The sequence below is a fragment of the Patagioenas fasciata genome, chromosome 13, assembly GCF_037038585.1.
Source record: "Patagioenas fasciata isolate bPatFas1 chromosome 13, bPatFas1.hap1, whole genome shotgun sequence".
In the NCBI taxonomy this organism is placed as follows: Eukaryota; Metazoa; Chordata; class Aves; order Columbiformes; family Columbidae; genus Patagioenas; species Patagioenas fasciata.
The window spans coordinates 17,376,469-17,403,968 of record NC_092532.1 but is presented as its reverse complement, the minus strand read 5'-3'; the positions used below and the strand labels follow the sequence as shown (position 1 = coordinate 17,403,968).

Below are 27,500 nucleotides of genomic sequence, written 5' to 3'. Positions count from 1 at the left end.
TTTCAGTAAAAGACACACCATTCATTTCATCAATGTAAATCGAGCTATACAAACTCCTTCCTTGCGTATCATCTTCATTAGCTGGGAATCTCTAAGTTGGGTCCTGTAATCAGCTAACCTTGGAACAAGGCTGAGGGGAAAGGCAGGGATTTACTGCTTAAATCACTTTGCTAGTCCTAAATCCTGGGACTAATCTGTGCCAACTGAGACTTCACGATTGCTTCTAACTCTAGACTTTCCACCAAGAGTATCTCAACCACTTTGAAATAAATAGCTAGTTAAGGCACTTGTAGCAATCCTGTAGAGCACTGTGGATCTTGGCAGGATAAATGCCGCACGTGGACTTCCAAGATGCCACATTTGTCAGGAGCACCCAAGTTAAAGTGTTTAAACGTTGTCTCAGATAGCTAGGCCAACTGCAGCAAGAGTGTTTATTCCAGCACAGTCATCTCTACAAAAATTCTGCATAAAACAAAGCAGTCCAAAGAACAATTCATGTGATGCATCTTTTGCTGCTGTGATCTGACTGGGAGATGCCTTTTTTCGTCTAAGCCCTATTAGTTAGATGTGATTTAGGAGTGCATAGTCTACCTAGATGTTATCTTGAAAGGTATTTCAAGTACAAGCTGCAGCCTCCTGCCTTTTATTTGCCTACATTACCAGTGGCTCCTTTCCTAGAAAAGGCATGAGAAGTCACTGCCTTCAAGTCAATGGCTTCAAAATAGTTTTCTAATAGTTTATTAAAACAGCTCTAAGCCTTTTCTTTCTCTGTTTTGGTAAAATGTTTATTCTTTCTTTAAAGAGGAGTTTGGTAGATGTAATCATCTAAAGAATGTCCTGCCAGTTTTAAGTTAGTCACAGTTACAGCTGTGCAGATCATGTTTCCCGTCAATGCTAGAAACTTGTCAACCACCCGTCTCTCACTAGTTCTTCCCTCTTCAGCTGTGCCACATTCAAGCTTTCTTGTATTTGTCTGCCAGCACGTTCCCAGATCCCGTCCTTACTTATCTGCTCATCAGAGAGCCCTTTGCACTCCCTCGTTAGCTTCATCAGTCTTAACTTCTACTTCTGCAGCTGTCTTCTGTGCAACCTACTTTCCACAGAAACCTGCCCAACGTGAACAGAATTAGCACCCTCACCTCTAAAGCCTCTGCAATGCTCGTAAGAAACTAGGTAACTGGTAGATGAGTAAAAATGCAGAACATCTAAATATTTATATGGTGCAGTATCGGGATAATGTTTGAAGGCTTCTGAGAAAAGGTGGTTTCTTCTCATGTGGAAGAATAGTGGCTTTGTGAATGCTACAGAAAAGACATGATAAAATTACAATATCAGGTCTCTGATCTTTAATGAAGTCAATATGACTACAGAGATACAGTGATTCTTCTGCACAGATGCTCTTATATCTACTGCTGCTGTTAAAATTAATAAAAATTTTGCTGCTGATAACCATAGGGGAAGAGTTTCACTTCTATTTTAACTGTGAATTAAATTTTTGTCTTGTTTCTATTATGTTTGAGTTTGAGGCTTGACCTGTCAAACAACTTATTTTGTATATTTTACAGATACGGGGATAAAAAGTTAAATACGTCTTTCAGAAAACAGTCTCTAGATCAATTCTACGTACTTCTGTTCATACTGATCGAGACTCCTGTGCTAAGGGTGCAAAGTGGGCCTTTCCTACAAAGCAACCACAAATTTAGTAAATTAGCCAGGTTGGATTCTAACATCTGTCAAATACCGGTCAGCACTTTGTCTTTAATGAGATGTAGTTTGAAGAACGACACTATTCAACATGAAAGACAATCACAGTCTGCTTCACTATTTTTAACTGGCTCAACAGCGCAATGCAATGGAAACCAGTTCACTTATTTGTTTATATGTACGAATTCTCTAAGACTATGATATGATTTTTAATGTAAAATATTATTTTATGCATGTACTAAAATGATTCAATTTAAGATCTGGAAGTTTTATTGAAGAAAAATAGTGTGGTACAGTAATTTGATTATGCCTAGAATCAGATACTGCATTCTAAAGGCAAACAATTTCTACGGAAGTGAACAGTTTCTAGCTGTGTAGCTGTGATTCACACATTTAAAATGATAAATTTAAACCCATCAATTGTAAATCAATTGCAGGTATAGAGATAAAACTGAAATAATTCATCATATCGCTATAGGAAAACAAAAAGAGTAGATGTAATGGGTCGTTTTGACTTTAAATTGAAATCTGTTTCTAGGTTTTTCAAGGACAATTCGCTTTACAAAACTTTAATGTATACATAAAAATCATCCATCAGCACATCTGATCCAAATATACTAATGATTTTTATTGGTCAGGTCTTGAAAGTGAGGTTTATTTTTATGGAGTATGCATTAATTAACCCAACATGTACTATCTTTCAGTATATCTAGCCAAGTACTTTCATTTAAACATGTTTATTGTGAAATGTTTGCATTCCCAACATTTGTGGCCCACACACAGACTATTTCATACTTCACTTCTGAGCAGTTACAAAAGTTAAAAGGAGTTATTGTCTTTGATTAATGCATTTTTGGGGACTTTTTTAATGTTCCAAAACTATGCTCTGAAGACATTCTTCTACAGGAAAAACAGCTAAATGTATTTATCTTGAAAATGGAATATTAAGAGAAAATGAGCGGGTCTCACTTAAGATCATTTCAACTTTTGCATGGAAAGTGAACATTATTAACTTTTGTATATAATTTGACTGAACTTATGCAGAATATTAATTGACTGATTTGATATAACTGTATCAATCATAAAAAGAAAAGCCATGTATGCAGATACGTGGAGTGGTGCATTACAGATGGGAGTTCTAAGGCTGTGGCTGTCATCTTTTGATTAAGAAAAGGAAATGATTTCACTAAAAAGATATTCCCTCTTGTGTTGTTTTGTTTTAACTGAGTTTGTACTTTCCACCGAACTGGACATATTTATTGAGACTCATAAGTTACTTCACGGTTACCAACATCACTGTAATCTCAACAAACTATCTTTTTTCTTGCCAATTATCTAAATATCATAACTATAAAATATCTTAAAACATTCTCTATAGTGTAAACATCTTAGCTACAAAGCTTTAAGTGTAAACAGTATGATGCATCAGAATGATTTTAAGCGATGTTATAAAAACTGCTCTTAAAAACTAAACAAAAATGTAAAGCTTCCATCTGTTTTATGATTTTTCCACTGTAGAACTACTGCTGTGTGCCAGTTTACTGAACCATGGCTTGCTAAAGAGATTGCTGGGGTCACAGATTGAAAAAACAAAGAGCAAGTCTTTAATGGTTGGTTTTTTTTTCTCAAGTCTCCTTGATACGATTCGAACAGAATTACGTGCATGGCAGCAGCAAACACAGAACACAAAAATGCTCATGTCGCCTGTTGCAAGGCGGACCCTTCACAGGAAGATTAGCATTTTGCAGATGCCATTTGAGCAATTATCTTAAGTTCTTCTTGACTGTATACCTATGTTGTCACCTCCAAACAGCTGCTATGCTGTGATTTTTTACACTGTGTATGTACAGAGTTAAATATAGACTGTAGATTGCATACCAGAGGAGGGAGAGCACACATGCAGACTTACTTTGCATGAATCCTTGCCCTGATATGAGAGGATAATAATTCTGAAATTCTGGACATTCTTTTCACTGAACACTGAGAAAGAAAAGCCACATAAGGGGCAAAAAAAAAAAATTTCTTAAATGCAGAATTGCATACTTAAGAATTTAAACAAAGCAAATAAAGAACCTTCCTAACTACTTGGTGCATAGCTAGACTTTGCATTCTTCTAAAAGCAAGAATACAGTTATGCTTTTATGGGATCAGTTTACATCTTACAGGAAAAACTGATGAATCTTGTATACAGCAAAGTACTCCAGCACACGTTTAACTACGAGCATTTGAATAACCCCGCTGCAGCCTCAAGACCGTTCTTCCAAGCGGTTATACTCTGTACTGAAATATGTTTCCAAATTAAACCTCATTCACTTCAGTCTTTTCACATGAATGTGGCCAAACTGGGTGGGTACAAAGTGGTAGCAACGTTTGGGTTGCATTATCCCAAACATGTAGGAAGAAAGATAATACTTGAGCAATATAGTGCAACCAGGCTGCGATTTTGTTAACTTAACTCAAGTGGAAACTATCCAGAAATAACATGAATATTAGAGGCTAGCATTCATTCCTTAATCTACATATTATTGGACATCTATCATCAGATCTTATTGAGTCCCACCTTGTTTCTGGGACCTTGTCACCTGCTGCTCAAGGGCTACAGTCTTGGCAAACAAATCAGTCCCCTTACTGGAGCAGACATTAGGACCCTGCTTCCCATTCACCAGTTTCCTCCAGGAGCAGCTCTGGTGAGAACACATTTGCACTGAGGCACCTGTGGCCAGGCAATCTGTCCGAGTTCGTACCTCCTCCTACACGTGTAACTACCACCTAGTGCAGAATTTATGTCTGACTAGGAAGAGAGGGAGAAAAACTCTTCAAAGGCAACAATCTTTTTACTCTCTACTGGTTTACAAATTCTCCATCTTCAACTCCATGTGTGGGGGAAGAAAATCAAGCAGTCTGTCAACACGCAGAGGGATTCTGACTCTACCCCCTGGCGTGACTCCTGCACCACATAGAGATCTGGCACACAGCTTTGATGACACTTCCTAAATGAATCCAGACAAATTCATGGGTAAATTGTGTTACCCTTACCCCTGTGAGAAAGGCAGTTCACATCATGAGAATGGGTTATGGGATCCAAGCCCCAGGAAGTGATGCAGTAACATTGTCACAGAGCTGCACCAGTGCCCTTTCCCTTTCAGTCCAGGTCCTTTCTGGGCTTTTCCCCTCACACAGGATGAAACCTGATAATCCTCACTCATGCAAATCTTAACCGCAATCAGGAAGTTTTTTTTACTCTCTGTTACAGAGTGAAATTTTTGTGTGTGTCTACACCGCACACCCTGGGGCAACTGCAACTCCTGAATGCTTTAAACTGGCTAGCTGAGATGCCAAAAAGCTTTCTAAGAAACTGGAGAGCCAGCACTCTGTGTGCTACAATGGTGCTGCGCTGTGAAGCTTTCTAAATGACTATGTCTGTGAGAGTTGCAGCAACTGCAGTATAAACACAGCCTACACAATTCTGAACGAAGTCCAAACATACTCTGTCACATCCATATTCTCCTCTGCCACAGCCACATACAAAATACCCAACAAACCTTAAGTATTTGCTGTCCTTCCCTTAAACAGTGTTATTGAAGGGTGAAAAAAATAAAAAAAGGCCTTCAACCAACCACACCAGCTGTTTAAGGACTGTCAGGAAAAAAGGTGTTTGTTCAAGGCACAGATACATTTTAGCTATTAGGTCACACACCATTGCACCCATGGTTTTTATATGCCTGCAACAGGGAATAGTCTGTTTCGCATGATTCTCAGGGGCTCATCTAGAACTGAGGTCTTATATTCAGGTATTTGGGAGTCTTGCAGCTTTCTGGGAATTGTTTAAGTCAATTCGGGAATTGATCACATTGTATGTACAATCTGCCTTACCTGTCGTAGCCAGAGAAGTGAAGTCTAGTAGTCTGTGCACATGTCTAGGGAGTGGGAACAGACAGCAACACACTCCGTGGCCCAGGAGAGATCCTTCAACCTCTTTGCCTCAGTTTCCCCATCTGCAAAACAGGGTAAAAACAAGAGCTGAGTAAACAGTATAAAACATTGTAATTCAAAGCAAAATTTTGAGTTAACGGCATTAGGAACACGTAACCACTTTCTGGTTTTTTTCTGTCTGCAACATTTGGAGCATATGTGCTGTACCAATATTAGCACGTCTTTGCAGTCAACATCTAGAATGAATGCTTAAATATTCATTGACTTCAAATTTCAAATTGAAGTTTGAATTTGACATTCATTCTGTAGACGTAACAGCATCAACCATTAATCAGTGAACAGCAATAAGACCACTCATTTTATATGATGTAAAAACTGTGGTCAAAATGTATACTTCTGGATGTATAATCTCAAAATTTTAAAGTATTAGCTGCTTAAGTAGATCATGTGGTAAGTCCCCTCCCTCTTCTAACTGGCTGATTTATGTAACTGAGCAACCAAACAAAAATTCTGAGATGCATGTTCAGCTGTAACACTTACAATTTACATTGTGAATTGAATCAAGTAAATACGTATACTCATGCAATCAGGGAACAGAAGAAATAACATGATTTAGGTAACCAGCTATGACTATAAATTTATAAATAATCTAAACAAAAAACTCCACGAAAAGATTTTTTAAATGTATTATTCACTGACGAATTCTGTGAGTAACCGCTGAATAAATACTTTGCACATTCTTGAGAAAAGAAAAAGTCCAAATGTACCTAAGGAGTCACTGTGAATTGTTTGTTCAGATCTACCTACCCAGTGATTCTTTCCTTGCACCATCCCACTTAAACTGCATCTATATAAACAGAAATTTCAATTCTATAGTTTCTAATGCAGTATCATTGTGGATTAGTTCCGTTTTAGACAAGTAACAGGAGTATCTAATGCAAGCGCTTACATCCACTACAAGAGGGAAAAAACAAAACAAAAACCAACCAACCAAAAAAAAACAAAGCAACCCTACCAAAACCATTAGAGACATTACTTCAACAGAACGTTTCAATCCTGCTGAATGCTAACATCCTTTCAGCTATGTCCTTCTGGTCTCTTTTCCAGCCCTTTTTTTTGAAACGCATACTTACCTTCACACAGGTGAGCAGATGCCACTGACCAGCACAACCACAGTCACTAAGCACGTTTCTTTCCAGCTTGAGCTGCCCAAAAAATTTGCACTTGCCAAATCATGGCCTGCTTTTCTCAACTTAGTTGTTTCTCTGGTTGCTGTTCAGTTTTTAGAAATCTTAATCTTTAGAGAAACCAGTTATGGTAAAGAATGAGAAAAGAAAGGGGGAAATACAATTTAAATGAGCTCACGTCTTCTGAGCAAGCTCAAAGAAAGTCAAACTCTGGAAATGTAGTTTCCAGGTAGAGAGGAAAGATCCCATGTTATGTCTCTGAAAACCAGAAAACAAATGTCACTTAGGAAGTTGTCCTGTCTCAGACAGAAACAGCGTGGATGAATCTGGCCATTGCACTCTCTGAAATCACCAATAAAGTTTGAGAGGGTTATTTTTAAAGCAGCTCTTAGAGTGTTCCAGCTCACTACTGTCAGCTTCAGATCTCAAATGTAATTTGATTTATAATTACATTTTAAAAACTAGCATTAAAATAACATTAGAGGGGTCATAATCTGAACTTTTTAATAGTTAGGCACGTAGCATAAATTTAGAAATGGATCTCCAACAGGATTCATCTGGAACATATTCTGTCTGGAATTCCTTCCTTCGACCATTTCAGTACTCTGCTGATGCTGGTGTGCCAAGAAGGCATTGTGGAGCCCTGTATTTCAGTTTTGTTTCAAATGTAAATGGATTGAAATACACTGCCGGACATTTGTTAGTGGAAGTCTTTTCTTGCATTATAGTCAGGCCCATGTTTGTAAACACTGACAGGCGAGAAAGTGCTGGAGAATCTGGCATTAGGCCTCTGCACTGAAAAGATGGATGTTGCATCCCTTGTGAAATCCAGTTGGCTCCGTCACTGCTGAACTTCGGAGCAGCTTTAATTTTCTTAGCCTTTGTGGCACAGATTGGTTTAAGGGCACTGACTTCTAGGAACTACTCAAACTGGTCAGATTATGCATGTGCCAGACAAAATGCACACGCAGTGAAAAAGCATTAGTCCCAACAACTGCTAATACGTAGGTGTCAGCTGAGAACTACCTGTCCTCCCAGCTGTGCAAACAACTCAGACTGGCATTCAATGAATTTCACAATTTGTGCCTGAAGCTGCAAGCCCGGCACCTTGGAATGCAAGATAGGACTAGGATGTGACACAGCACCGGTCCAAAATTTGCCTTGTTCTCTAAAGCCCAACTTTCTCATAAGAAAACTTCCCAATTAATCAGTTACACACTGGTGCCTGACTACAGCTGCAGAGGCAAAAGACAGACAAGGAATTCTGAATGCTATTGCTAAAGTAAATGATCTAGCAAAAAAAATAAAATAAAAAAAAGGCTGTGCCTTAAAACCAAGTTTGAAATTTTATAGGCTTTTACTCCATAATTTGTACTTGAGCATTCTGTTATTTTTAAACAAATCTAATTTCTTACAGCTGTGAAATTTACATTTTAAGAGTGTCTAGTGGCCATGTGCATTAATTACTTTATTGTAATATTTTAATGAGTTTGGGGTTCAACTCTGAAAGAATCCTGCTGAATCTTTGTTTCCCCACAGAATTACACTGGAACCTGATTCAATCACAACTTCACACACCCCGACCCAAAACTTGATGGACTTGCACAGTATTTTTGCTTGTCTCATAAAGTCCCTGAACTTTAAAACTGGCTCTAAATTTTAAGACTTCTCACCAAACTAGCACTACCCGAAGTCAGGAGCAGTTCGGTGCTGCGCTTTAAGAAAGTTTGTCTTTAGAGCTGAACTTGCTGGCTGGGCCTGATCTCAACGGAAAAAGGTGGCAAAGTGCAAAATTCATCTTTGATAGCCAGCATTTGGGCCAGTCTTGTTCTTATTGACACTTACACAATGATGCAAATGCTTCCATCTTATTACATATGACAAAAACATTTAGGGCTAAAAGATTAAACCCCCAAAGAGGACCTGAATTCCCCAGGGAAGATTCAAAATGCACTAGCAGAAGGTTTCCACTTTTTTGCAAAATAGTTGAAAAGCATTACAGTATCTGTACTTCTGCTTTGGCATTCACTTTATGGATTTTGGTGGTTTGTGTCACTCTAAATTATTTCTTCTTCATCTGTGAGTGTGTGTAAGTAGTGGTGGAATATAAGTAAAATGAGACTATTTTTTTTCAGGTGGTTTTCAGCCAGGGCTTAGAGTCTATGCTTGCAATGTTGCAGGTGCAATTTCTCATCTTGGGGACCAAGGCGGAAACCTCCAGACCTCTGCAATTTGAACTGAAGAGATAAACCATCTCACAGCATCTAAATGCACTTTAATTCTCTATGAATAAGCTAAAGATAGAAATACATAACACACTGAACAATGGGTTCAAGAACAAACATGGATAAATGCAGGAAAAGTGGAAGTGACTGTTTTAGTTGACTGTGGCAATGGTAAGAGGTTCATCGGTTGTAAAGTGCAACCACACACGCTGCACCCCCAGAGTTGCATTTGGAAATCTGACCATTTACGTCCACACCTCTCACCTCTCTTTGCTAGGGCAAATGCAGAATTGTACCTTCAATGAACTAGCCAGCTTTTTAAAAAGCATGTTTTTAAACCACTTACAATAAGAGCAACAGTTATTATTCAGTACATGCTTTTTTATCAGATTGAAGATAAACTTTATTATAACTGGTGGAGATGGTATCAATGATTTGTGGTCTGTGAGAATTCTGTAATGAAAAATGGTAATCTGTCTTAGGGCAAACAATATTGTTCTGTTTACTATGCAATTAACAATATTGAGTCAAGATTCTCTAACTGATAGCTGAAAATAGGGGTGGTAGGAAGAAACTGGAAGCACTGGAAACTTTCACAGGACAATCGTCTGAGGACTATAAATATATATTTATTGTGTTTTAACCTGACATTCACTCTCATCCTCACAAAAATGTTCCTCACTACTCCAGAGATGCTCACTGTGAAAGTATCCAGACTGTAAGCAGTTTGGGGCAAAGCCAGAATCAACTTGTCACAAGTACTGAATGTACAGGATAATGCAGTGATTACATTTGCAGAAAAGGATCAAGAAAATCACAACACACACAAAAAGTTTTACTTTGGAAAAGGTACGATAACGAACCAACAAGAATGACAAATAAAAAGGAGAGAGACCAGATCTGTGATTCCTGGCACATTTGGTGTAGAAGGCAGAGTAGGTCCCTTCCATTTAATTTATTTTCTAGACTGAGTGGCATACCTCTGTGTGACTGAAACCCTGTACTTTTCATTTACTCTTGGATCAGCCTTAAGCAACCACCATATGGAGCTGCAAACACCACAGACATAGCAGAAACAATCCTTAACTAATGGTCAGAGTAAATTGTATTGGGACTCAAGTGGGGCCACTTTTCAAGTGACTGGTTGAGACAAGGACTGACCTATAATGGAGCTTCTCTCTAAAACAATACAACTTTTACTTTCTGTTCTATATGATTGACCACAGAAATCTCAGTGCTTTTTCCTGGTCTGTTCCTTAGCTGTACACATACAGTCCAGCCCTTTTTGGCACCGGTTCTGCAGGTTTTGAGGTTACTTCAATGGGAATTCAGGTAGAGCCATGGCACAGCACTTTCACAGCAAAGCATAAAGGCCTATAAAGTGTCAGGGTCTCTTCTTGCTAAATTGATCAAAAAAAAAAAAAAGAAAAATCAAATGATCACATTCTTAAACTAAGCAATTCCAATTGTAGCTCTGGAAATGTGATGCTCCAGAGAGCTCCATTGCGCCCAGAAGCCACATTGGAGACAGCACGATGCGCCAGGACGCGACACTGAAGCGACTGCTGCTGGCAGCCTCGCAGCCCCTCGCCTGCACCTCTCGCCCTTAAGGATCAGTGCCTTAAATTCCCAAATACCACTGAATAATAATGTCTGGCTGATCCAGAAGATTAGCAGCTTATTCCACCTTTGTTCTCTGCCTTCTTTTAAGATGAGTAATGAATGACACCACAGCAGGCATAACCCTCCAGCACAAAAGCTAACAAAATTGTAGGATGTTTTAAGGAATGATGTAAAACTTAGAGAGTTTCTGAGGGTATTCCCACATGGAATCTCTATATAAAATCCAGCGCTACATGGAAGGAGTTTCAAATTCTCTTCCTGAACACTACCACACAAAATCACCATCAAATGTGTGCAAGAGTGACCTCTTTAAACCTGATCAAAATACAAACCATTTTAATAAAGAGTGCAGTAAATTTGGGGGTTTCCTTTGTGCAAGATAACACTGAATCAGAATTTCACAGCAGCAAAACAAACAGATTGGAAGAAAAAAAAATGATGTGAGTATAAAGCGTCATGTTCATGTACAGAGTGTGCCAGTGACTGGTGGAAGTTAATGCACTTTTTAAAAAATTACCATTTTGAGGAAAAACACTCAGTAATTGTATCTTAGGGCTTAATTCCTTTTTCTGAGGAGGTCCTGGGTCTGGTCATTATTCCTGGCTATTGTTCAAAATTTACTCCCATATTAAGAACTTCTCCCACACTCATAAACAGGTATAATAATTTTCTCCAGAGAGCAATTTTCTTTTTTTTTTAATTAGCCTACTTTGGAATTACTGACATACAATAGCACAAAAGGTCCTTTGACCATAAAGAGATGATATTCCTAAAAACTTTTGTATGAAAGAAGTCTAGGATTTACAAAACATGTCAAGCAGACAGCTCTAAAACTATTTTTAAAGGTCATAAATTAGGTACTCTCTTAAATGTAATTCAATCATCCACTGTTATAGTAGCCTGATTCTATTAGTTGTCCTATGCATTTTACAAAACAGAACTCCATTAACATTATTCACTTATAGTTTCCCTCTGTAAGTGGATATTCTGCTCAACAGGCTTTAAATAGATTTTTTTTTCCTGAAATTGCTATTAAGCATACTTCTACTCAAAGGGCAAAGTAGGCATAGGATTATGCTTGTACTTCATGCAAAGGATACATTTTCAGCAGTCAGACCCACATTCCTATGAAGTAAAAATACTCCATATAAGCCGATTGTTTCTATCCCTCCTAACCTTGCTCAATAAGGACTCTATTCTGATCTTTTGAGTTACACACAAGTTTTCCAATTTGGCTGAATAAAGGTATCTTGTTGGGCAGCTTGATGAGCATATTCTGTGTCTCAAATTCTGACCTTGGCCTGTTCAAGGTGGATCTCAATTATGAGACCCTGCTCAGAGGGGAAAAAAATCTTTAATTAAAAAAAAAAGCAGGATTTATTTTACTTTCTTCAGTTGAAGAATGCAGCACGGAACACCTGCTTTTACATACCTTGTTCGAGTGAACCCGTGAAAATAGAAACTTTCATAAAGACACCACAACGCATATAGCCACAAGTTTTTCTGAGCAATTTGCCTAGCCTGTAGTTATAATTTCAGCTTCAGAAACATCTACTATCGATCATTCATCTCCGATTTCATGTTGATTTCCCTGTGAATAAATGGGTGCTCTCACCTCTCACAATTTCAATGATTCTAGTCTGACAATATAAAAAAAATACATGAGTACATGCAGAGGAGCATAGTGCTGGGTCAGACCACATATCCATAGCCAATCTCAAAAGATCTCAGCCACCTTGCACCATTAAGCTGCGATAATCTGACACCCAAACAGACCCTGACCCGTCGCAAGGGCACGATCTGTACAGAAAAATGTATGTCGAGAGAGCCAAATCCTCCTTCAGCTGGTTGCCATATTCTGTGTTCATGTCTTGCTTCTTAAAACAGGACAGATGGCACAAATCGTACACTATTGTTCTTTTCACTGGCCATGCCAATCCCAGATAATCAAGTGGGTCACCAGCAGATACTCTTTTCTCAGAGGAAAGAGTTGAATTTCATCTTACCACTGAGCTTCGGCTTGCACTTGAGGTTCTAATTTTCTTCTGGTCTTAGCCCATTTCTGTCTCGCTCTGGCACACACTGCCCTAGTAAGTACATTTATTACCTCAGTAATTCCTCTGGGGTCTGTCTTACTTTCACTTTATAGCTGGACTCACATCAGCATCTCCCCATTTTACAAGGAAACATTTATTAGCCTCTGATAGGAGTTTCCTGTTCCACATGCTGGATCCCAACATCTATTACTCTCCGAAAGCAGGCTGACAAGTTGCACGCTCCTGGGCGGCTCTCGCTTGCGACAGACGGGCACTGGTGATGCAGCACAGGCAGCAAGGCGGCACGTGGGGGATAACCAGGCATTCTGGGTTTTCCCTCAGTCCTGTTTGCAAACCTTGTTCAGCTGGCCACACATGCAGACGTATGGGATCCTTACGTTGTGGAACATTGACCAGATACCAGTGGCATTGGTGGCACAGCGATTTCTAGGGTGCCCCATTCACGGTCCTTGTTCGTGCCCTTAGGACCAGTGTGGGAAAGGACTATAAAAGTCTCCTTCACTCAATGATTCCTCAGCTATGATGTTTATCTTAATACTTTGGGACACTTCAACAGTAGAGAGTAAGCCTATAGTATCACAAAAACAGGGATTTCTGTTGTAATTCCTCCAGCTCTCAGCTAATTATCTTTCTTGAGAACTGCTCATGTTTGTGGTTGGTTTGTTTGTCTTTCCCTAGTAGTTTTGGGTCATCACTGCACACTCCTGTTTTTCCAGGTCCACCCTGCAAAACTCCTCAGTGTAGCAACTGTTCGGTAGAGCTGATACTGTCCAAAAACCGTTCAGCCTTCCACAGTGTTACACAGCAAACTTTGGCCACGATCCCCCCAATCACAGAACAGTCAGATCTTCAGAGGAGGTAAAAAGGTATAATTGCTAGAAAATAAAACGGTACATATTTACAGTAGCTGAAGATCTGGACTCAAGCAAGGGACAAGAACAATATTTCAATGTGGAGTCTATTTTACTAGAAGCCATGCAAAGCCTCTCATCCACATCATCCTGCTATGTTTTACTTCTGTGTAAGCAGACAGCATTTGTATTCAGCTGCTCACTTATAAATAAAAAAACATTTTTACATGGGTGAATTGGAGTGGCCTTCCCCCCCACACACGCTTCTTTCTGTTCGCATTATTTTATATATTACACACATGTTCTGTCAGCGAAGCTCACTTTGTTATCTGAAACATCTGTGGTACCCTGCTGTGGAGAAGGCCAACACTGCTGCTGCTGTTGCTGCCTGTCTTTATCAGCCACTGGCTCGCTGGTGGTGTCCTTGGCTGGTGTGCAGTGCTCCGGGTCCCCTCCGCAACACCAGGGCTGCACAGCAGACACAACGGGGTTCTGTGAACTGGCAGAGAAGTCCTGTTGGTTCACAATATGGCAGGTACCGTCTATATGGAGATATGAAACCAAGGTTTCATATGTGCATTCATACAAGCACCAATTTTTGTGTTTCTGAAGAAGTTGCTGTGAATTTATAGGTAAGCTGAAATGGTAACACCTTTACAAAAAAGTACATGCTCATTAAAATTAAAGTACCTCCTACTTGAGCCTCCCACAATGTCTGGCTGTTCAACAGCCATAGTATTTCTTATTTTCCGGTTATGTGAAGAGTTACCTGGACTGATCTCTTTTAGCCTTATTTTCGGGTGCTTTTCATAGTCATAGTCCTGACACTGCGCAGTCTTTTGAAACTCTCTGGGATCTACTGTTACTGTAAAGTTTTTTACCTAAAGTATATAAGTAGTATGGATTTCTTATGGAGCTCTGACAAGATTTTAAAAGATCAACTTGAAGATTAAATATCTGTCTAGTTTCTTAAATAACATTTTTAGAGATAAGATATTCAGGTCACCTGATAGGGAGTGAGGCTATTTCTATGTACTTTATATTACACATTCACTTTCTGCAAACAATAGCACCTTGGTAAAATCAGCTCAACTATTTCCCCTCTTAAAAATGAAAACCATCTTCTTTTTATATGGGTTTCTTATGCAACAGATGAGTGAAATATATACTCCATTTAAGAATCCAAGAAATATGATGGTTAAACCACAAGACTTAACAAGAACATTCAGGGGAAGATGCAAGAACAACTCACAAAAACACTCACATGGACCAGATTTCCAGTTGACGGCAATCCTTTTACAGGTCTACTGTTTTAAGAAACTACTCTCTAATACAAAGGTAAGACAACAAGAAGTTAAAGGCAATTCCCTCCCTTAAAGACAAAAAAAGATTTACTGATGACATAAAAACCTGAGCTGAGTTCCCAGTCCCATAGGTAAACTCAAACTGTTTTTTTGTAGGTTTTTCTGGGTCTCCCAAGGACTCTGGGCCTGATTCAGAGAATAATTATGGTATGGAAACATCATGCAACTGCTGTCACAGATCTTTTACATGCAAGTCAGTGTGCATGTGTGTCCAATTCAGGATTCAAAATTGAAGTCTTATGTGGATATAATTATAAATGAAAATAAAACACAGCTTTGGAAAAAAAAAAAAAACCAAAACCAAAAAACCAACAATTTCTATATAAAATAATTGATCACCTAACCCCGGTAGGAAGGTTCAAAATGCCATGAAGACATCTCTCCCCTCCTCACCTCCCTTGTGCCTGAAGCATTACCTACTTTCAAATTTGCTTTACTTATGTTACCTGGCATTAGAACCCTCAAAGCAGCTAAATTCAGTGCAAACACAGGAAGGATCTTCCCATATTTAAAATGTGAACCTCATTTCCCATACCCTGAAAATAACTAACAACCTGGTGTACAGTAGAATCAGCTTCAGAACTGTTCTCTAGCTAATTCATCCTTTTATACCTGTATTCAACATGGAACTAATCTGATAGTTACAGGTTGTCCCCCTGCTCCAAGTATCTCCTCAGAGAGAGACAGGAGATGCATACAGTTGCTACTGCACCACTTGCTAAGGATTGTCTTAGAGAAGGTATTTTGAATCCTCTGGAGGCCACTGAAGTCCCAGATGCTTTCCACTACCAGGGGAGTGCAAAGTACCTGAGCAACAGCAAAGATGTGGTCTTAAACTTACAGGATTGTTCTTATTTGGGGGAAAGTGAAAGGAAGTAATAAAATTAATGTATAAGCATAAACAACCCCAAAACTTGGAAGATGAACTGAAGAGAGAATTATCTTTATAAATCTTAAAACTGCAAACAGATTCATGCAGGACAGCATTCCATCTGTCCAGATCCCTCTGCAGGACATATGCAGAGGATAGGTTCAAGTTAGCATATTTCTTTATATGAAGCTTTTTCCTAAGATATTTACAGTTGGAGGGGAAAGTACAAGGCTATGTTGGAATGGTAGCAATTTCTGTGTCACCCTTTGTGTATGTCACTGTCTATTGTTACTCAGTTTTCTAACTTTCATTTGAATATTTCATCTGTGCAAATTTGGTCCCAGCATTTTTTTTTTCTGAGTGATGTTTGGTGGTCATTACTTCACAACTGCAAACAATCCTCTACTGCTATTGAGTGCTACAGTCAGGCTCGTTTCACTCCGGAGGTTAGAATCTGATCCTAAGTCCATTAAATCACAGAGTCTTTTTAAAGTTTAATCTTCAGAGGATTTAGGTTGTAAACAAAGGACACTATACATGGGGAAAGAAACAACAGAAAACTATGAACTTATGACTCCAACGCAACCCTGAGTTCAAATTTGGTGGTGTGATTTAGCAAGAAAATTCTGAGCTTTCGGCAGCGACGCACACACCCTGGCATGTGGGCAAAGCTAAACTGAGCATTGATGCTCACATCCAAAATGCACATATGGATCCCATTTTACTATGGACGTGATTCTTCATGTGCAAAACGTGTCTGACTGGTTTTCTTGGCTTTTTAAGATGTGCTTTTTCTTTGGTGGGGGCAGGGAACAGAGAATAAATAATTTGTGTGGTACTTGAATATTCATTATCCACAAAGAGAATGGCCTAGGATTCAAGGCCAGGTGAAAAAAAAAACCCCATACTTCAGCTGAAACTACTGATTTCAGCAAACAACCAAATGCCAACAGTGAAAAACTTAGTCCACCGTACAGCTTCTGCAACACGTTAATGTATCCCACCCTGTAATTGCTAGATAGGAAAAGGAAAAAGGGCTCCAGATGCTAATAACTTGGAAGTGGTAATTAGAGGAGCCCGCATTACTGCTGAGAGACTCCCATCTTCCTCTGATTACTGGAAAGAAAATTTTGTCCAGTGGGTCTCCTCCTCGCTTCCAAAACATGCGGCAGCTCTGTGTTCCTAAGCTGCATCTCCTTCTCCCTGAACATTTCAACAGGAGCTTGACTGGGCCTGGAAAACTTTTTTTACCTTCTCTAACACTGGAGGATGCCATATTTCTCATAGAAAATGTAGGAAAATATTCACGGGGTTATAAAGGGATCTAACAGGGAAGTATCACAAGCTCAAACTTTTAGCTATACAAGATCGAAATTGCCTCCTGCAGTCCCATTCTGAGTGTGACAGAGAACAAGAGTCTGCTCCTCATGCTTTAAACGGTAACAAATATCTTTAAAGGCTCATCGAGCATTTATAATCTCTGGGACCACAGAGACAAAGCAAGTCTGGAAAGGGTCTGAATGTCGCATGAGAAAGTGAAAGGAAAAACGCACTTATCACATAGAGGGAATGCATTTGTATTATTGTATTGAAATAGCACAAAGCTACAATGACAAGCTATAAATTTTTCCCTTGGACTGTAACCAATATTTTCCATTTCAAGTAACAACAACGAGGGAGACTCAGACTTAATAGAAATTATGAACGTAAATCTGTAGGTACTTATGTGAAAGAGAACCTCAAATTCAGGTATCGTTAAAGGAGAAGAGGTTAAGTAACCCTTTGAGCAACCCTTGGACCCATTTACACTGCTGACAAACTGACTGAAAAAAAAAAGCATACTTAGATTTTACTGTTGATGTCCATTCTTTATACTTCACAGATATATAGCCCAGAATGTTACCGTGAATTCTTGGCAGTGAATAACATCTTTTTCTTTTAATCCCTGAAATTTAGCATCACACATACCACTAAACCTAATCTATGACTCCAAAAAATAGCAGCACCAGTAGTACATGGTTCTGCAGTGATGGAAATTAAGCTACAGAAATTTCTCAATTCTTCTTTTTCTGATTTGATGTGTCATTTCATTAAACAACCATGAATTATTGAATATTAATAATATGAAATCAGTGATGTGCCTTAAGATATACATTTACAGATGATTAGTATTTTTCTTAACCTTTCTGTTGCTGCGACAGGCTCTTAAAACATCGGTTGCTCGTTTTAAAAAGAACAAAATCAAAAACCACAACACACAAGCAAACAAACTAGAGCTGAGCTGCAAGGAGACCGTCAGACAAAGCCAATGTACATTAGCAAAGCTGTGTCCAGAAGATGAACAATCTCTCTCCATTTTAAGACCCAATCTTACATATGGTTAGTACATGTAAATCCCTGTGATTTTGTAACAGCTCCATCGAACCTTGGAAACTAAAGCTGACAAGTCCTCTCTTTCCCCTGTGCAGACTTCTAAAAGAAAAGGGCTGTGAATATTATAAAAAAAATAAAATCAATGCAAAGTTATTTAGCACAGGTGTTGCTGTTATTGTGCTACATTTGGAAAGCCAACACGTTCAGCACACCTTCAATTCGCACACCCAGCTCCATGAGGTGGTGGTCTATTGTTAGTTTACAGGTTTGCAATAAAAAGCATGAAGTAACGTTGGCAAGCCCAGGAGCTATTTTGTTTTGTTTTGTTTTCTTATGATGTCTCCCTGCATCTCTTTATCTAGTTCTCCTTGCTTTGTTTCTGCTTTCATATTCAGCATATTTAAAAAAGGGCAAGAATAAGTTTTAAAGATGTAATGCCACACTCAAGCCTTTTGAACGCTAATAGAAAAATCTCAAAAGGTTCACGCGTAAGGGAACAAAGATATAAGGATAGCTTTGAACCTGAGGGGTTCTCTCACTGCAAGTGCATTGCCAGCATGTCACAGGTGTACACCACATGAGCAAGTGAAAAAATAAAATGTGATTGTGAAGGGGTGTGATGCTGGCAGGTCCGAGTCCAGAATGCATTAATCCCAGGGTGAACGTGTGCATCTGTTAGATATTTATGTAGTTCCTACTAGTAGTTTGTACAGATATCTAAGCAGGTGAACGTCAACAGCTTTGAAACCATATGTTCAAGGGAGCCCGTGAGATGGTATGAGAAGGCCATCAGGCAATATGGGTCTGACAAGGGAGGGCGGACACCTACTGATTAACATGGCCCTGGTTATCGGGGCTCCTGGGCCCCACGTCAGACTCCTGCTGATTTAACTGAGCAACACTGGGGCAAATGACTGAATCTACTAAACTAAATGTGACTACAGGATGACAATTTTCTCTCTTCTCGCTCTCATTTCTAGCTTTTGGAGAGGGGAAGAAAAGTGGATTTCTTTTCTTTTTCATTCCAAAGTTTTGCATAAAACAGCTGTGTTAAAAAAACATTTTTAGATACTGACTTTAGTTTGTCAGAAGATGGAGTAAAGATCTGTCTCCTGGTAGTTACAGGAAAACACTGCAACAGAGGACACCAAGTCCTGTTCCTTGGTTTAATTCAGAGATTGTTTTATTCTTCTTTTTATATTTTAACTCTGAGTCGCTCGGACTCGAGAGTGGCATCTGAACCTGGGTCGTCCCATTTTTGAGAGCAGTCTCCTGACCACCAGACTGTACAGCTGGTAAGTACATTGAAATCCAGTTGCATCCAAGGTATTTTTAGAAAATTAAAAAAAAAAAACACAAAACACCACAAAAAAAAAACCCCAAAACATACAAACCACACAAGAGCTTTAAGGAAAACAATGCACCTTCCCAAAGTGACATTTTGCCTATAATGTTTACTTTCTCTACTAAATATCCTCAGCAAGGAACTGTGAGAATTCATTCATCTTAGAATGAATTTTTAAAACGTGCTGAGCTCTACAGCTGAAGTGTGTGAATTTTTTTTGATCAGCACAGAGTACTAGAATCCAAAAATTGTCAGTTTACACACCACTTTAACCAAGACCACTCGGACTCTGCTACTATACATGACTTTTAGGAAATGAAAGGAACACTGTGTTCACATAAAATGCTGAGTTTCTAGAGGAGGGCTGTTAGGAAAATTTTCCTTCAAATCAAAATTTTCTGTAAAATGGAGAAAACACATCTCTCACATCTCCTCCACTTCAAACAGCCTAGCAACTACCTTGAACCCTCAGTGGTTCAAGTTACACTCAAAGATGCAGGAATCACAAACCAGCTTTGGAGTCCTATAAGATCCTGTTGCTAGAAGAGTAATTCCACCTTTGAAAATCTTGGTGTGACTAAGTGAATTCATCAAGAGCTGCAATTTCATTGTGTCCTCAATGGTTTATGTACATATAAAGTGCTGGTGAAATATAACTTCCTCCGCTTTGGAAGTCTTATGGCCTCACTGAAAAACATTCAGGGAGAATCCACCCATCGGACGTGGATCTCATAGTTTAGCGTTATCCGAACTTTGCTCCCAAATATTACCAGCCCATAGTAAATCCCATGAATTTCAACAACTCCACTGAGATTGCTCCTACGTGCTTCTGAAAAAAAAAAAAATTAATCACACCTTCCCATCCTCTTGTATGTCTACCTTTGACAACTTCAGAACACACACTCTATATTAGCCCTTTTCAATTTATTTCCCCCATACTTCCCTTCCCAAGAGGATATTATTCATACCCTACTTCTTTGCAATGTAGTTAGCTTGTTCCAATCCTTGGAAATGAAACATTCACCCCTTCTTTTGCCACAGCCCTCAAGAACCTCTTGCAAGGGTCCTCTTGTAGCTCACCACCCAACAGGGTGGGGAAAGACACACTGTAATTGCTCTGCACTTGGTACCAGAGAGAAAATAATCACACTCACCTTTTATTACTTTGCTTTACTTTAATGAAGCACAGTTAATAAAGCAGGTGTTTACGTAAAGTCAGTGGTTTGCCAGAGACCCATCACCTTTGTTGTTTGAGGCTCCTACTCCAGCTCAGGCAAACCCAGGTCTAGAGTGGCAGTGACACGGCTCCACAGAAAGGGCCAAGTCACAAATGACATCTCCACTGTGTATTAGAAAATATTGAGATTTTTAATTTGGGGCAATGTGCATTGCATAGCATCTATAAAATATGCCCCAAACATTCTCAGGAGTACGGCTCAAAGAGTTTGATTAAAATTGAGCAAAATCAGTCTCTCATCCTGTTTAAAAAATGAGAATTCATTTATTCAGCTTAATTCAAAGACTAAATATGATTACAATTTCTATAAGATGTCTAGCTTTTCTTAAATAAACTGCAGTGGCCATCAAAATATTGATAGTCATTGGTAAATTACTTCTGGTGTTTAATCAATGTTATTTTTTTATCATCCAATTTTTTCTTCAAGTCAGCTTCTAACACTAAACTACATTTCATCAAGGTTGGTAAAATGTTTAGAAAGGAACAGATGTCAGAATATGGGGATTGCCAATAACACTGATGGAAGCCAGTAATTTCTTTCCTGTCCAAAGGCAAAAGAATGAAGAATAATCTAGACTATATACAATAATACAAGATTTACTACAACATTAATGGCTATAAAAAGTAAAAGTATACAAAAAGCTATCTCAGTTTTTTTCAAGCCATCACTAAGGGCAGTGTTTTTCAATTTGAGACAATTTTTACTGGAAAATGAAAGGTCTGTGTATTCTTAAACCTTTAAATATCCATAAAATAGAGATGAAGACACAGGCTAGCATTAGTTGCTTCCAAATATACTTGTATATTAGTCTATTGTGTGAGTTAATAATTTTGCCAAATCTCAAAAAAATGTGGATGCAATCTTTCCTTTAAGAAAGCTGCTCAGCTTGTTATTTACAGATTGTAACATTTACATAAGAGTTTGGTTTAACAAGAGATATAAATATAGATAAAACCCTTAGGACTTCATTCTTTAAACTGCCCTCTAAAAATCTGCCCTACAATTTGCACACTGAATTTTGTGCAGACTATTCTTGGAAGCCTTTTGTGAATTAGGGAGAACTGACTCGAAACAGGGGCTGGTTAATCACAATTTTGCAAATTGTACGTAGCAATCATCCTCACATTGTGAAATTCAGATCTATAAAATGCTGATGTTTTAAAGCTGAAAAATAAATAAGCTAAGTAAGACTACTTTGCTAAGGAAGAAAAAAAAAAAATTACTATAAGACTTCTTGCAAAGAAAACCTTAAAATAAAAACATTTAAAATAAGAGAAGTGGCATCATAAGTAAAGGGCATCTCCATTCCATATCTGAACTGCAAGCCTGTCCTGGAAGAAATGTTACCACCTGACCATTCCTTCCCCAGTCTTTTATCAACACTCACCTGAATATACTGGGGAAATTCCTTCCTTCCAATAATAAACCTCTGGGAGGTTTACTACTTAGATAACTTCTCTGTATTTGTCTACAAACTGGAAAAACCCTCCCGTTGAGGAATGTCTGGTAAAACTTCACTCTTTCACATGTCTGTCACTGACTGTCGTCTGTACACCAAATCAAAGCTGCTTTAATTAAATATTAGGACTATCAATTGAGTATCAACTGCAGCAACATGGATTTGATACTTTATGACGCATGTTGAATGCAAACACTTGAGAATGATAGTTGGCAACTAAATAGTTTGAAGGAGAAGGAGCAAAATTAATGTGGAAAAGATGATGCATCTAAGACATTTATTGTTCTGCTTTCAAGTTGGGCCTAATGTAACTTCATCAGCATTCGGGACAAAGCTGACTCAAGATTCTTTTTTCCACACAGGTCTTGCAACTCCTAACATTTAGTATCAATGAAGTTCTCTATTTATTCTCCCTTATCTGTTGCAGAAAGACCTTGCTGAACTGTCTGTTTTGAGTGCACAAGGATATGCTGAAATTCATGTAAAACTTTCTGTCATCAGTGTAATTACGATGCCAAGAACTCTCCACTGGGTCTCAGCCGTGACGCAGTGTGTGCTGGTCACCCTCCTGCCATTCCAAGCCCCCTCACTATGGACACAAGTCACAAACAGTGGAAACTGTTTTCCTGATGTTGATCCTCCCCAAAGGTCAGGTTTCTTACCTCAAACATTCCAGCAGTTGCTTAGACTGCAGCTAGGAATTTTGTGTAACATTGCTTCTAAAAAAGCAAATATTTATATTAGTAAATACCATTGAAGTATTACTGTTTTACAGGTATTCTCATTAGTCAGTTGCTAAATATGAGAAACTGAACTTTAAACTACATGGATGAAAACATATTATATTTGTATACTAAACAAACTTTGCCATGCTACTTTACCATGCAAAGTATTGTATCAAACACAAAGTGCAGCCATTAACTCTTTTTAAGGGAATTAATGTTTTTAGAATTAATACAAATTCAGAATTCTTGCCTTTGCACCAGAGGGCAAGTAGAAGCAGAAAGTCCTACAAGGAACACAATTAATTGGTATTACCAGAATTTCATAAAAGTAGTGGTCAGAAAAAAAAGGGAAAATAGAGGACCCACAGATGCTTTACAAAGGGATGAAATAAGGACATTCACTTTGAATGGGAGAGGCATACATTCAGGTCTGGCTCTGAATAAGGTACATCAGGTATTTAGCTTCACACATCCTCACTCTTCTGTTGTCCTTTGTCCTTTTTTAATTGGAGAAAGCATTTAACCCACAGCTTCATCAGCACAAGTGAATGCCGAAAGGACAGAGTTTAGGACTCTCTCTCCAAATATGTATTATTTATTCAAATAGAATAGCTTCATCAATCTTAGCCAACGAAACAGAACTTTTTAATGCCTGAAATTTGTACAGAATGAAGAGAAAAATCTTTCCATTCAGTTCCGTCCCACAACTCAGGTTGGAACTGAGATCTACAGAGATAGAACTGAGCTTCTTCCTTCGTTTCTTCTGCTTCTCCCCTGGGAGGCACAGGCTAGGTCAGGAATAGTTTCTATATTATTTATTAACTCAAAAATGGCATATTTGTGAAAGCCATAACAGAGGATCTCTCTTGGGATAAGGGAACATTAGACACTGAAAGCAGAGAAGGCTTGGAAGTGGAAAGGAGCCTTCCAGGAACAGGATCTAGATTAACACAAAGTTTCCAGAAAAACTCTGGAAGATTCTCGTTTGCTCTTTTGAAGACAACCTGCCAGTGAGTCCAGATGGACTGATTCAGGCTTTCAAACACATAGTTCAGTGTGCTCAGAGTTTAAATGTAGGCTGGTAAATGAGCCATTTATCATACACAAAATCTTCCCAAATATCACCTAAGCCATTTCATTTATACGTGAAGTGTTGGCAGCACTGAACTTGCAAATATTATATATTTCAGAGGTAAAATGCCCAAGACTAGATTTTTAAAATTAATTTAACATAATGAAGCCAAAAAAAAAGTAATTTATTCCATGTTCATTAAATCCAGTTATGTTGGTAATTAGGCAGATGAAATTCATGCATGTTTTTGTTACTTTCCTAAGTATTTCTACTGAAAGATTTTCTTCTTCCTACAGCCCAGCTTTTATTCATGATCTGAGAGCATCCCATTTTTTCATTTGTTATTGTGTTTTAGACAAAGGTGTTTCAGAAACATAAAATTAACACAGATCCAAAGTTCACAGTACTTAAAAGAAGTTATTTAGCTAAGAACCCAAACGAAGCTCCAGCACCAGGTGATACCCAGTCCCAATGCACTGGGATTTTCATCAGCTCTCAGCATTACCTCCCCAGGAGCAGCAGCCAGGGCAGGTAGCCCACAGTGCTGGTACTGGCAGTGCAGCTGCTCTGCAGTGACTGCTGCTGGATGTTGACCCAGATGTTAGTATGTTCACTGTCTGCATACGACTGCTTCGCTTTATGGAACGCTGTACAAAAACTAAAACTGCTCATGATGTGTCAGCCTGTTGATGGATGCATCAGGCACTGTGTCTTAACATTTCTTTACTGCTCGAGAAGATGTGACCTCGTGGTTTTAAGAAATCACCCAAACTGCCTGGACAGCACAAGCTGACACTACTTCACACAAGTCCGGAGGCTTTCAGGGCAATGTGAGGCATCTACTTGACAAAACTGTAGGCAGTTACTTCAGGAGCAGAGTAGAATGTTGCTTTAAAGTCCTCTATTTTACTATTATTACTACTACTACTTTTTGGAATTACAGAAGTTGTCTACTCAAATCCAAACTTCTGCCAGATACTGCTGCCCACAATCCGGTCCAAGAGTGGCAGAATTTCCTGATGCTGCCTCTAAGTTGAAAGGGTACAGACCTTGAATCCATGAGCCAGACACTCAGAGATACTACTTGCTAAAAATGAAATACTCAAACCCTCAGAGGAAAAAAAAAAAGCATCAGGGTATTTTAAAATATTCCATGGCTCCCTATAAGGGAAAGAGGCTTGAAAATATGTCTCTTCGGAGACATTAGTAAATATTTCTTTGGCTACATCCACATGAGTGGGAGATCCTGCCATTAAAATTGTCGAGACACAGAGGAACTAGACCATATCAAGCCATATTGAAAAGTATAATGGAAGTAACTTCAATTTAGCAGGAATAACACCTTACAAAAACAATCGTCATACGTGATCATGGGGTTCAAACTTTAAAAAGTGTTAAAATTTTAAAATAACATGCAGAGGAATGTAATGAGACTAACCAAATCTGTTGTCTTCATGGTGTTTCTCATGGCCCAGTATCTCCTTCATTGTTGCATTTGTATGTTTTGAAGCTATCTTACTGCCCTGGATGAACACAGGGAGCTGTTCTGCACCGACTGCAGCTGTGCATGCTAACTTGGGTCATTTTAAACTTGTTTTGAATAACTTCTCTTTACCAATATTTTTAGGAAGTTTAAACCTATGATCTCTGTGGCTAGAAACATGCAACGCTAAATGTGTGCTGCATAAGAAAATTTGAGTAGACACTCACAATTTAGTTTGTCCCCTTTGAGGGGAATGAGAAAGATGCACAGTACTTTCATTATCTGTCCTTAAGTGTTTTTTGTCAAATTTTGACTCTGCCACCATTCTTCAGTGACAGACATTAGGTATGACATTTTCTGACACTATGTCAATAGTGACATCAGTAATATTTGACACAAGGCACATTGGGGTTATTTGACACAGACAACTGGATAGCTCAGGGCACTGGAGATCCAATGCATAAAGAGTTTTACCTTCAAGTCACCAGTGTCTATCTAGCCCAGTGTTTTGAAACTGTTACCAACTGATGGCTCCTCAGAGCCTTATACAGAAGGAGTTTGGGTGTATTGAATAGATGTCCAGAAAAGAGAAAAAAAAAAAAAATCAACACAATAAATTACATTAATCTGTGCCCTATGTTGAAACACCATGGAATGAATAGCCAGTGACAAAGCTATTCTTCTACTGCTATCTGTAATTCCTTTTAAAAATGGTTGAATCCCAAAGGAGACTCAGGAGGATCAAATGAGTCAGAGAGCACTACAGCTCTAGTCTCCCGAATAAGATTTCTGTCTCAACAGCTTTCAGTCCCATGGCTTTCATTAACAGTTAAATATACTTATGGGAAAATACAAATGCGAAATGTTACTTTCAATGATGCGTTTTCCAAATACTTCACAATTGGCTAATATACAGGACTCACAAATGCTGAACAGAAACAAAATGAGTTACATATATGATCACTCTAGAATTTCCTGGAGTGTCACAGTCCTGATTAAACAAAGCACTTCTACCTACACCAAATAAAGCACTTATCTAAGCCGAGTCTTGCAATATGTATTAGGCACCTGGCTGAGCCCCTGAATCCTGCATTCAGCCCCAGGATACATTCTGTCCTGGAAGCTCTGAACATGAGCAGGAAGAGGTGTTAGTCCTGGGTACAGATGAACCTACCTGGACCTACAACGACAGTCACCTACATAAGGTACCTAGGTGCATGGAGAATTTTATAGTACTAAGTATTGAATCCAAAGATTTAGAAATTCCACTGAGTCTTCATACAGTGTATGTGTCCTCTTTTGGAACATACATTTTACATTTTTGTCTTATTTTAAGGTTATACTTAGGTTCAAACACCAGCAGCACATGCAGCTTCGCAGAAGCAGAAGTTCCTTAATGAGCAAGACTGTTTTTTTAAAGTTTGGAGCTAAATGTCTTAATTATAGACTTAAAACAAAAAAAAAAATCAAATACAAAATCAGAGTTAATCCATGTGCAAAATGTGCTCCTTTTTCTTATTTTATATTAATTTTGAAAAGGTGATCCACATTAGCCTGCTTATCACAGGAAGTCATCGATATGACCACATGTTCAACTGGGGAATGGTGTTCAATCAGTAGCTAGAACCAAGTGTTGGGTTACCTTCAGTCTCCCTGTAATACTTTTTGTTATTTATTTTAAATTAGACTGTTCTAACTCTCAGACTCCTTCATGGTTCTGTAAATAAAGGTCTTCCCCCCAAAAAAAAGAAATCCTAGCTGGGAATCAAAATACATATTCACTGTTCCTTAAGAAAATATCCCACATTGTAAGAGGCAAAGCACATTTTGTTAATCATGCGTTTGGACATCCTGTCATATTGCAACTTCTCAAACACATTATGTTTTTTTTAAAAAGCATAAGAACAATATGTATTTTCCAGCAACAAAAAGCATTTCTGGAGCAAACTGTTGGGCTGAATCATTAAGGAAGCTAGCAGTACACCACTCC

The 27,500-nt window shown here is 38.6% G+C and overlaps 1 protein-coding gene across 15 annotated transcripts in view; it reads right to left on the bottom strand.

The window, feature by feature from the left end:
* The window catches only part of ZNF536 (zinc finger protein 536), a 345,571-nt gene that overhangs the window by 238,349 nt on the left and 79,722 nt on the right, over positions 1 to 27,500 (bottom strand). For 12 of the 15 annotated variants that reach the window (XM_071814307.1, XM_071814304.1, XM_071814314.1 and 9 more), the window contains 2 exons: positions 5,578 to 5,699; positions 1,628 to 1,680 (listed from right to left, as the gene is read on the bottom strand). In XM_071814307.1, the coding sequence (XP_071670408.1) occupies positions 1,628 to 1,637 (10 nt within the window). In that variant the 5' untranslated portion in view covers positions 1,638 to 1,680; positions 5,578 to 5,699. The remainder of the gene's footprint in view (positions 1 to 1,627; positions 1,681 to 5,577; positions 5,700 to 27,500) is intronic. The other 3 variants (XM_071814313.1, XM_071814312.1, XM_065848533.2) reach the window with 1 other exon arrangement.